At 46.2% G+C, this 11,039-nt stretch overlaps 1 protein-coding gene across 2 annotated transcripts in view; it reads left to right on the plus strand.

Annotated features, from left to right (window-relative positions):
• Positions 1 to 3,660: 3,660 nt before the first annotated feature.
• The window catches only part of NEDD4L (NEDD4 like E3 ubiquitin protein ligase), a 347,561-nt gene continuing 340,182 nt past the window's right edge, over positions 3,661 to 11,039 (plus strand). Inside the window, exon 1 of one of the 2 annotated variants that reach the window (XM_007129666.4) lies at positions 3,661 to 3,807. In XM_007129666.4, coding sequence (XP_007129728.1) covers positions 3,760 to 3,807 — 48 coding nt within the window. In that variant the 5' untranslated portion in view covers positions 3,661 to 3,759. The remainder of the gene's footprint in view (positions 3,808 to 11,039) is intronic. The other variant, XM_007129668.4, reaches the window with a different exon arrangement.

Consider the following 11,039-nt stretch of genomic DNA (forward strand, 5'->3'; position numbering starts at 1 on the left):
GACCATCTTCAAAATGTTTGCTTCATGAGCTTTCTTTTTCAAGAATACAAAATACCAAAAATTGAAAAGAAAAAAAAATAGTGTTATTTATATGAAACACGCAGATATGTGACACTGTGTGTTCTCTTTGGGCACTTCCCAGACTTAAGATATACATAGCTTGCTAAGCGAACTCAATAATTTGTAGAGGCTTAGCATTAAAATGTTCCCTGTTTGTGATTACCCATTGTACTTTAAAATTGTTCTTGCTAATTTTTCATTTCTGGTGATCCAAGTGAATAGCATTTACCAAGCACCCACAGCATGAAATCTAAAATGTTAAAGGCAGCCTCCAAGGGCAACAAAATGGAAGAAATTCCAGAGATGAATCTACAAGTTAGGTTCTATATAATTGTTAAGTAGACGTGAAACTGATTGGAGGATGAAAGGACAGTTGTGCTTTGGATAAGACTGCAGAAGAGTTTCTCTTAAGGATTGTGCTCCCTGAACTACCCCCCTGCAAGAAATTGGACTAATCTGAGACTTCAGAGCGGTAGGAGATGGGTAAAACTGTTCCCTGATACTAGTTACACCAAGTATATTTGTTTACATCCACAAAGGATTTGAGTATGTTTAAAACATGTAATTACCTCTAAACTGAAAAAAAAAAAGAAAAGATCAGGATCATGGAAAACGTAAAGAATATCAGTCTAAGCCAGAGATCCCTAGATTTTGCTGTGCATTAGAATCACCTGGGGAGCTTCTAAAACTTCTGATGCCCACGTGGCACCCCCCAGCAATTAAATGAGATTGTGTATGGGGTGGGAGGTACAGAGCAGTGATTTTAAACATCCCCAGGTGTTCCTCTGTAAGCCAAGTTTGGGAACCACTGGCCAGGCCTGCCATTCTCAATCTTACAGGGACATTAGCATCACCTGGGAAGCTATTGAAACTACCATTGCCTGTGCTCCTATGAAAGTTACATCGGTCCTGTGAACCATATTCTCTTAGGCTGGCCACTGGGTGCCTGGTCATTTTAAAGCTCCCCAGATGATAACAATGTGTATCCAGGGGTAAAAACCACTCTACTGGGGGAAAGCTGGTACATAATTACACAGGGGATTGATTTTGTTGTTTATGGGGTTCTTTTATGACTTAGGGCCATAAAATGGGTCCTGAGTTTCCTGGTGGCCAAAGTTAATAGAAAAACAAAATTAGTTGAAATAATTCTTGTCATCCGTCATAGAAAAGCTTACCAGTTCCTTAGAGGAAAGCTTTTCCTCGTAGGTCTGAAATAAATGTCATGTTTGAGTCTTCTTACAGGAAACACTGAACGTTAACGATCATGATTTTATTTTTTTAATTTTTTTGCTGTGAGGCCGAGATCATTATTTTTGTTTTTAACCTCTTTATTGGAGTATAATTGCTTTACAATGGTGTGTTAGTTTCTGCTTTATAACAAAGTGAATCAGTCATACATATACATATATCCCATATCTCTTCCCTCTTGCGTCTCCCTCCCTCCCACCCTCCCTATCCCACCCCTCTAGATGGTCACAAACCACCGAGCTGAAAGATCATGATTTTACAAACACCTCTACAATACATGACATAAGGCAACTTTCATATTGTAGTTTCTCATAATCATCCCTTAGGGAAAGCCAAGGGCATGACCCCAGAGTGCAGGCAGGTGTAGACAGCCCTGGTGGGGTTGTTGGAGCACAATCATGGCAACAGGACAGGGAGAGGAAGCAGGACACACTCCTACAGCTCCCAGATGATACAGCCTCACCCAAAGATAAAGTCCAGAACTGCCTCTAGGGCTGTAGGAAGGGTGTCCTGTGTAATTAGAAATTATAATTTTCTATTAGAAAAAATTTAAAAAGATTACCCTCCCTCCCATAATATAATCTGTACAGAACTTGACAAAGACCTGGCTAGTGAGGATAAAGACGCAAGGACTCCTATACTATGTAAGTCACAGGCACGGTGAAGAGCGTATTAGAATTGGGGTGTGCACCTGTGTGTGTGTGTGTTTGTAAATCTTTATGAAAAGAAAAATATTCTAGGCCTGAAAAGGTTGAAAAACTTTGGTCTGGACAGAATGTACAGAGAACTGTCTTTTGAACTGTGCCTCCCTAAAGATGATTTTTTTTCTCAGTTGGGCTTTTGTGGCATCTAAGTACTGTGGACTTAATGGCTCAAGATAGGTGGGGAAGGCTTCTGAGTACGGAGTTGACTCCAAGAGGCTTTGTCTTGAAAGAAAATCCTGAGTATGGCATACATTTAAGCCACAGTAATGCCGTAGGGAGGCAAAGGAGAGCTTACGTTAGAGGATGAGTTGTTTCCCTTCTTTCGAAAACGATCTAGATGGGCACAAACAGATACTTAGCAAAGTAGCTGCGGTTTGGATCACGTGAGTTCTGCTTTCTGAGACAACTAATTTGAATGAAAATCCTAAAGGCACCCTGCGAATACCAAAGAGGGCACTTTGATGTTTTTTCAGAGGCAAATGCATGTTGTTTCTGTTTTCTTTTTAAACCCACAACTGTACTTAACATCTAAATTTAAGGAAAGGCTTCCTGAAAAAGTCGAGTGACGAATTTCTCTCTTATTTAAACTAGTCTCTGGCGTGCCTATAAATCTGATGGATTAAATGAACTGCTTGCTAGAGAAACAGTAGGTGGGATGTGGGAAGAATCCTACCGTGGCTAATAGGACGTCTTAATGGTTTGCATATGCAGAGGATTACCTTAAACTTGAGTCTGAGATTTCACGTTGCGGCTCACAAAAGAGCTGCCTTTTACGCTGTTTTCGAGTGGGTGGGTGTGTCCTCAGAGCGGGCGCTGTGCTGGTTTTGTTCCGTGTAAGGTTGACAAGGCAGTGGCGACTTGCGGCCACACCGGGGCAGCCTCTTCCCGGCTGGCGGCCGGGCCGGGCGGATCGGCTCCGGGGCGCCGACAAAGCACCCAAGTTGGGCTTGCCAACAATTTAAAGGGGTCCAGAAACATCCATCTTCCCCCCCCACCCCTTTAACGATTACGGCGAGCTCAGGGGTCTTGGTGAAAAGACCTCGGGGAAGAGAAATGGACTTTCTTGTGGAAAATGCCTTCAGCGGCCCCAAATGCCCAACCCGCGCGCTCCCCAAAGCGGAGGGAAAGCGGGAGCGGGAGAGGAGAGTGGCTCAGCTCCGAGGGGACAGGATTCACGTCTGGGGAGTCCGCGGGGAGCCGCAGGGGAGCGAGGGGGTGGGGTGGGCACTGGGGCCGAACTCCACCACCCCCGCGCCCGCGGCCCGCCCCCCAGGCCGGCCTGTGATTGGCTTGGGGGGCGCGTGTGCCCGCCCCGGCGAGGCGGGGAGGATCCCCTCTTAGCGCGGGGCGGGAGGAGGCGGAGGAGGGGGCGGAGAGAGCGGGGGCCGAGAGGGAGTGAGCGTGGGGGCGGGCGAGCCGGGTTCCAGAGATCAGAGAGCAGGCTCGGAGAGGGGCGGAGAGCGGCGGGCGAGCTGGGAGGGAGGGAAACCCCGGCGGGCGCTGCGCCGCCGCCGCCCGCTGCACGGCGCGCTCTCGGGACCGCCGGCCCGCAAGGACCCGCAGCCTTCCGGGAGGAAGCGGCGCAGGCAGCGGCCGGGGCGCGCGCGCTCGGGCTCCCTCACCTGCCGGCGCCCGGCGGGACGCGCGCAGGGCCGGACGGCCCCGGAGGAGGAGGGAAGACCTGGCCGCCCGCGCCTCAGCCCAGCAGCCCGGGAGCACGTCTGATCCCGCGCGGGGGGCCGGCTCCATGGCGACCGGGCTTGGGGAGCCGGTCTTCGGACTTTCGGAAGACGAGGTGAGCGGCGCCCCCTTCCCGACGGGACTCCCCGGGAGGTTCCTGTCCGGCGGCGGCAGGGAGTGGGGACTGGGACGACCCCTTGGGTGCGCGCCCCCCGCGCCTGCAGGGGGACCCCAAAGGCGGGAGCGTCCGGGAGCGGGGTCCCGGTGGGGCGCTCGCTTCTTCCGCCCTGCGCCTGCCGCCCCTCCCCCCCGGCCCTGCGCATTGTTTGTAAATAGAGCGGCGCGACGCCCAGCGAGCCTGGGGTTCACTCGCCGCTCCCCGCCTTTGGGTGGAAGGAGGGCGCGTGCGCTTCTCAGCCCGCGTGTTCCTTTCCTCCAAGCCGCGTCTCCTGGGGCTGTGGGGCAACTTTCCGCCTTTCGCCCCTGCAGCCCGGGAGTCCATGACGTGTGTCACGTCTGGGTCGCGGCTGGAGACCCGCGCCGCGCGGGGGAGCCCGGGGCCGCGGCAAAACCTGGATTGTCTCCCCCTGGAACTTTCTAATGATGGTGTCAGCAAGTGTTCTGATGCGTGTGTGCTTGTTACGGTGGGAGAGAGTGAAACGTTCTGAGCTGTGCGTGTCCGACCCTCTGTCTTGCAGAGTCTAAAGCCAGGAGTGTGGATTTCGGGGTCTTTTTGGTGGGGGGAGGAGATCTAGGATGGGGGCAGGTGCTGCTGGAAACTTGGGGGAAGCTTGCAGCCCTGCCATTTTTTTTTTCTCTCGGATCCAGCACCTCCGGGGTGGGTGGAGAGAGGAAAGCGCAATTGATCCTTTTTATTGATGAAGCGAATTAAGTAAGCCACGCCCCCGAGGCTGTCGGTTCGCCTGGAAAGGGCTTTTGTTTTTACCCTCACTCTCTCCTCGCGGGTTCCCACTGCCCCCTTTTGAGAAGATCCTGCTACATCACTGCTTAGACCTCTCCCGACCAGCCACGCTCGGCTCTTATTAGTGTGTTGCTCTGCCAAAAGGGGGTGGGCGGCTGTCGCTGGCGCGGCGTGACGGGCAGGCTGGATGGAGCAGGTAGGAGGGGTTTGCCATCTGGCGGGGCGCGCGTTCGGGTCTGGCTCCCCTTTCGAGAGGTGAATTTTCAACCCAAGAGGCATTACTCAGCGGGGAGGTATTTCCTATCCTGGTTGTGCATTTCATGATAAGTTAATGCCTGGAAATTCAAGATTCCTGGGTTTCTCTTTATTCCTCTCCTTTCTTTTCTGAGATCCCCTCTTTCTCTGGTGATAGGGGTGGGGTTAATAGAGAGACACGACCACGTTATGGCTTCTCTCCCACCCTGGTTGTGTGTGTGTGTGCGTGTGTGTGTGTGCGTGCGCGTGTGTGTGCGTGCGCGCGCGCCCCGTAAGTGTGTAATGGAATAGGTGTCTTAGGGTGGAGAAGGTGTTGTGGGTATGTTTTATTCCCCCCCCCCTTAATGGTGCTAGGTAAAGCTTGCTGTGGTATTTATTTTATCAAAGAATGATCGCAATGCAAATAATGTGATTGGCGTTTCCGATCATTTTGCCATGCTGGGCTCTTGTAAAATATTTCCCCCCCTTTTGTGCACTTACCTGAGGATGGGTGAAAAGTAACATTGTTTCACTTACCCAGGGGGATCTCCTCTCCCTGTTTTCTCTTTGAGGAGCTTTCTCTTTCATTCTCTACTTCTCCGTTTAACTAGTAGCGGTAGAGGGCAGGCAGTGAGCTTTTGGAAAGGTGGTGAGATACACATTCCCAAACAAAGGGGCATGAAGACAGCTGCCTTTCATCTTAGGTCTTTTCAAAAAATGACATGATTATTCTTAAAAATCCCTGGAAAAAAGAATTCTTAAAGAGCGTTTTGGGAAATGCAGCTGGATAAATGAATCACATGCATGTCAGTGTAGTTTCTGCTTTGTCTGCATATACAGTTAGTGTCAGAATCTACCCAGAGCACATCTTACCACTTTTGTCTAGGTGAGTTAATACTGATGATCTTAATTGGTTTTCTAGGGCGAAAGTGAAGGATGGAATGTAAACAATCAGAGTGTGTGAGTGTGTGTGTTTGTGTATGACTGGGTTCACTCCTGTATGTTGCTGGAGGGGTATTTAGGGCTATATAGGGAATAGCAAGAGGTGATGAGGACATTATATTGATTGATTGAGTGGTGGCCATGTTGGTGGTACTATTTAGTTCCACACACTATTCCAAAAGACAGGTCACATCTGTCTTCCCTTTTCAGCTTGTCCTACCAGTGGTGAGGGAAAAAAAAAAGGCAGGGCTGTTTTGATGACTTCACATTTTTATGGTATTTGCTTTTTACGGGAGGTTTCATGCTGTCAGGTTGCCCTTCGGAAGATCAGGGATTGCCTTCGTGGAATATTAACAAGAAATTGTTGAATTTGAACAGCTTGTTTTGTCTTCCTGAATTAGTCTGTGTAAGAAAACAAATGGAAGATTTTAACAGGCTCTTAAAGTAGGTGCCTGATGAAACAAACAGCAGGGTTGTTTTCCCAAGGCGTTCACTTCAGCTCATACAGTTGGTGTGCTGTAGATCATCACAAACAAAGATATTTTGATTGCTGTGTGGAAGAGTCACCTTATAAGCGTCTTAGCTAAATAGGCATTTGTACCTAGCAAATTTCATAAAAGTTTGTATTTTCATTGGAGGTTGGTGAAAAGCATTATTGTGTGTTTGGCATGCACTTAGTTGTATCCCGTCACAGAAAGACTCTTTAGCTCTAAGTACTGCTGGTGATGAAGCATTGCATTAACCCAGAAAATCGCGGGATGCCAAGACAGAGGGCATTGTTCCTAGGTCTGTCCAGCTTGTCAAATGAAAGGGATTAAATGTGGGCTTTGCTTGTGTGAGTGCATGTGCTGTTTATTTTTTATTGTGCCTTTCTGGCTGGGGTTCCTCTGGTGAATTATAGTTCATATTCACCCGGATTCAAATTAAGTCCATTTAGGTAATCAAATTTGAAATTGCTATCAGACGAAGGGCTTTTGGTATGGGAGGGATTAGCAGATTAACCAAATTTCTGATTCAGGGCCCAGGATCAGATTTGATTTGGAATCAGAACAGTTTGGACTAGTTTCTGCATTTGGCTTAGTTCCTTGGTGGTTTTTTTGTTTTTGTTTATTTTTTGGCAAGCTGCAGCACATTTTGGCATAGTTTACTCATGAATGTTGCTGTTAGGGTTCTGAAATCTTTTATTACAGCATCTCAGAAAGGTATCCTTTATTTACAAGATTTTCTGGTGAGTGAAAGTTCGATAACGTTTTCCTTAGATGTGTCATTTACATTTTTTGGCGGTTAGAATGAAACAAATGGCATAGAGATGAAGGCCAGGCTGACGTGGGATGGTACTTTGACACCCTCCCTCTTTATTTTATGCAAATAAGGATAGTTGGCTGAAGTTTCATATGTTTTCTCTACACGTGGCACTGTGTTAAGCCTTTATGCACTTACTGTCTCATTTAATTCTTGTAAGAACCCAGTGAGGTATGCTATGATTTACAGATGAGGAGTGGAGGCTCAGAGAGGTTAAGTGACCTGCATAAGGACCCAGAGCGAGTGAAGTTGTAGAGCCAGGATTTGAACCCAGTTCTTTGATTACACAGCCCTAGTTTTTAACATGCTCCCTCTCTTCCAAGTACTTGAAAAGTCTTCATAACTAAGTCATTCAGGATAATGTAAGAGATGAATGTCAGGGGTTGTAAACTGATGGCTTCTGGCCACAATTGACCAGGGACTCTGCTTAGTATTGTCTCCATAGTGTTTTAAATCTTGGGAATTTTCATGGAAAATGGTAAAAATCTGACTTCATTGGGGCTACATTCTCACCTGGCAAGTTAATGGGTCTGAGTTGTGGCCCTTGAGATGTGGCAGCTGTGCTAAAGTTGCCACGGTCTCTTCTTCTCGGTATAGTCTTAGGAGTCTTTTTGCTCATTTGCATATAATTACCCACTTCAGAACAAACATTTAAGGTTAACCTTTGGCATAGATATAGTATTTTCTTTACTCCAGGATGCTGTCAATTTTAAGATGCACCACTGTTTTATCGACCACTAAGAAAAGAAAAGCTGTCAAGCTGTGATAATACTGTTGATTTCATGAAGCATCATTATTTCAGAGATGTTAAAATATGAAAACAAGGATGTGTTAGAATTCATTAATTACTCTAATTGGAAGCCTGGGATAACCCTGGGTCATCAGTTTCCAACACCCATGCCCCATCAGTCAGTAATTTTTTTTTTTTTTCTTTTTGACTGTGTTGTGTCTTCGTTGCTGTCTGTGGGCTTTCTCTAGTTGTGGCGAGCGGGGGCTACTCTTCGTTGCGGCGCGTGGGCTTCTCACTTCAGTGGCTTCTCTTGTTGCGGAGCACGGCCTCTAGGTGTGTGGGCTTCAGGAGTTGTGGCACATGGGCTCAGTAGTTGTGGCTCACAGGCTCTAGAGTTCAGGCTCAGTAGTTGTGGCACACGGGCTTAGTTGCTCTGAGGCATATTCCCAAACCAGGGCTCGAACCCCATCTGCAGGTTCTTAACAACTGCGCTACCTGGAAAGTCCAGTCAATAAAGTCAACTGCTAGTCAGATTTCTGCTCTTCTGTCTTAGAGAAAAGGGCTGGAATAAGGGAAATGCTCTTAAGTGGACATCAGCAGAGGAGAAACAGGGAACCTAGCTGCTGGGCCACCTGATTAGCCACGTGTGAGTAATTGAGAATAGTTGTTAATTTATAGAATGTGGTCCATGTGTGTTTTCTAGAGATTACTTGAGAAACCCTGCAGGCCATCTTTGCAGCTGTGCAAAAAATGGTCACAAGATTGCTTTCAGAAATTACAGTTTGGGTATTGTTTCCATCTGAAGGAGGATGCTGAGAGGCCACTTCTCAGGAACGTAAGCCTTGTCCCTTCATTCCAGCTCCAAGTGCCTGCGCGAGTCAGGCCTATCCCTGCTGGTCGGTGAGCTCTCTACCCAGGACACGGGCTACCCCAGTTACATCTGTGTCATTACTGCTAACATTTGAGAAACAGACCCTAAAAGGGCCTAGGTTTTATGGTGACATTTGAAAGCGGTTTTTAAAATCGGCCAATATAATGTATTGTTTTAAATTCTCCTCTCTGTTGGTTTGTCTTTGCTTCAAGGAGTCTATGGAATTTGCAAGAAATTGACATTCTAACGTATAGTCTGCTGAATTTTATAGTCAGAATGTTTATTTGAATTATGTCGTCACTGAAAACTAGTTTCCTTAAGGCATTCCTTAAGGAATACAATTTTTTGGTCAAAGGCGTAAGGAGAGTGGCAAATGGGAATCCTCAGATGACTGCAAGTTCTTTTCCATGCGGAATGCAATTTAATTTTAATTTTATTTTAAAATTTTATTATATTTTATTTTTTTTTTGGCCTCGCCATGAGGCTTGCGGGATCTTAGTTTCCCAACCAGGGATTGAACCCGTGCCCCCTTCAGTGGAAGTGCAGAGTCCTAACCACTGGACCACCAGGGAAGTCCCCAGAATGCAATTTAAAGGGAAGTGATTGAATGGGGCCTGGGCACCTGTCTCTTCAATGCAGCGAGTGCCCACATCACCAGGAAACTTCCTTGGAAAGCTGTTTGGGAATTGTGGGAGCATCCATATGCTTGGTATACATTCAGGAGAAATATGAATAATCTCAAGGAAGAAACCCCTGACGTTAAGAATGGTTTTGGAATGTGACATCATCACAGCAGTACTTTAGAATTCCTGCTACATTGCTTCTGCACGCACCTCGAAGGGAAGAAACTGTATGTTCATTGATAATTCATAACCTTTCTGTATTGTGCAGTTATTTATATAATACCCTAAAAACGTGGTAGTATGTGACTGGTGGAAGAAACAAATTAATTTCTCTGTGATAGATTGAGATCATATTAAATTTTTAATTTTGAGTTAAGAAGACGTTTAAACAGGTTTTATTGCTGCCCTTGAATTTTGGGTCTTAGACAAGTAGCAGCAATCAAAAGAGACCCTAACTGGAGTTTTTAAGCATTCGATGTGGTAGGTCTTTGAATAAGTGTTTCTGTCCTACTGATAGATTTGGGAATTGGTAATAAACCTGACTACATGGTGATCTTTTGACAACCCATGTAAAAGAGGATTAAAATAATAAATGAGTCATATGATGATGATAAGTATTAAGATCGTAGGATTAAGGAAGAACATGAGAAGTGTGACAGTGTTACTTTCTGTTTTTATATTGTTTCTCTTCCAGGTCACAGTGTAAACAAATATATTTCATTTTCCAACTATAGGTGGCAACGTTTGTACTGTTTCTGTTTAATGACCTTACTTTTGGCTTGGGAGTTGCTTGTTGGTGGAATATAGAAATGGGAGGATAATTTAGAGATGAGGATAAAGAAACTAGATTTAGAAAACAATATTCTCCTCTTAACTAAAAAAAAAAGTCAGTTCTTTGCTAAAAACACTTAAAGTGATATTTCTCATTGTGGGCAGTATCAGGAATCATCGGTTTTCCAAGTTTTTCAGGGTTCCTCTTATCCAGAACATATTAAAATTTGGGGGAGGGACAGGCATTTGGATTTGGGGGAAAAAGCCCCCGTAACATACAAACACACAGGAAAGGTCCTTTGAGAACCACTGTCACATCCTTTCTTCTTGGGTGCGTAGGGACTTCTGAATAATTCTACTTGTGTCGTACAGACCGTTTCATGACTGCTGTCATTGACTTTGAGAGAAACTAACAGTCATCACTACTCCCGGGTATTGGATTGCTGGAGATATTCTTGATTCCTGAGGCAAGACCGCGGCTCAGGTTCCGGCAGAGAGAAAAGCAGTGCTTAGAGATCTGGGACACTTATTTCGTGAAAATATAAGATCTCCTTTTAGTTATAATGTTTTATTCTGAACCCGTGTGGCCTGAATGCTGACTATACTATAGTGGCTTTAGGTGAGAAGAGCTGTATTACATAAGCACGTCCCAGGTAATGAGCTTAAATTTGACGCTTTGGTCAACTTTGTGTCCCTGAGTTCAGAGTCCCGTATTGATTCAGAACTGGCCAAGTTTAATGGTGAGGCTATCAGATTCCCTTGCTGTCGTCAAATTCACTGTTTGGTGACTTCTTGGCAGGCAAGCATCCACTGAGAGATTTCGTATTCTTTTTATGCTTCCTATTCACCAGGAAAAAAGGGCCATTCAAAAATGACTTTTCGGGCTTCCCCGGTGGCACAGTGGTTGAGAATCTGCCTGCCAATGCAGGGGACACGGGTTCGAGCCCTGGTC

This window comes from Physeter macrocephalus, chromosome 19 (genome assembly GCF_002837175.3).
Source record: "Physeter macrocephalus isolate SW-GA chromosome 19, ASM283717v5, whole genome shotgun sequence".
Taxonomy (NCBI): domain Eukaryota; kingdom Metazoa; phylum Chordata; class Mammalia; order Artiodactyla; family Physeteridae; genus Physeter; species Physeter macrocephalus.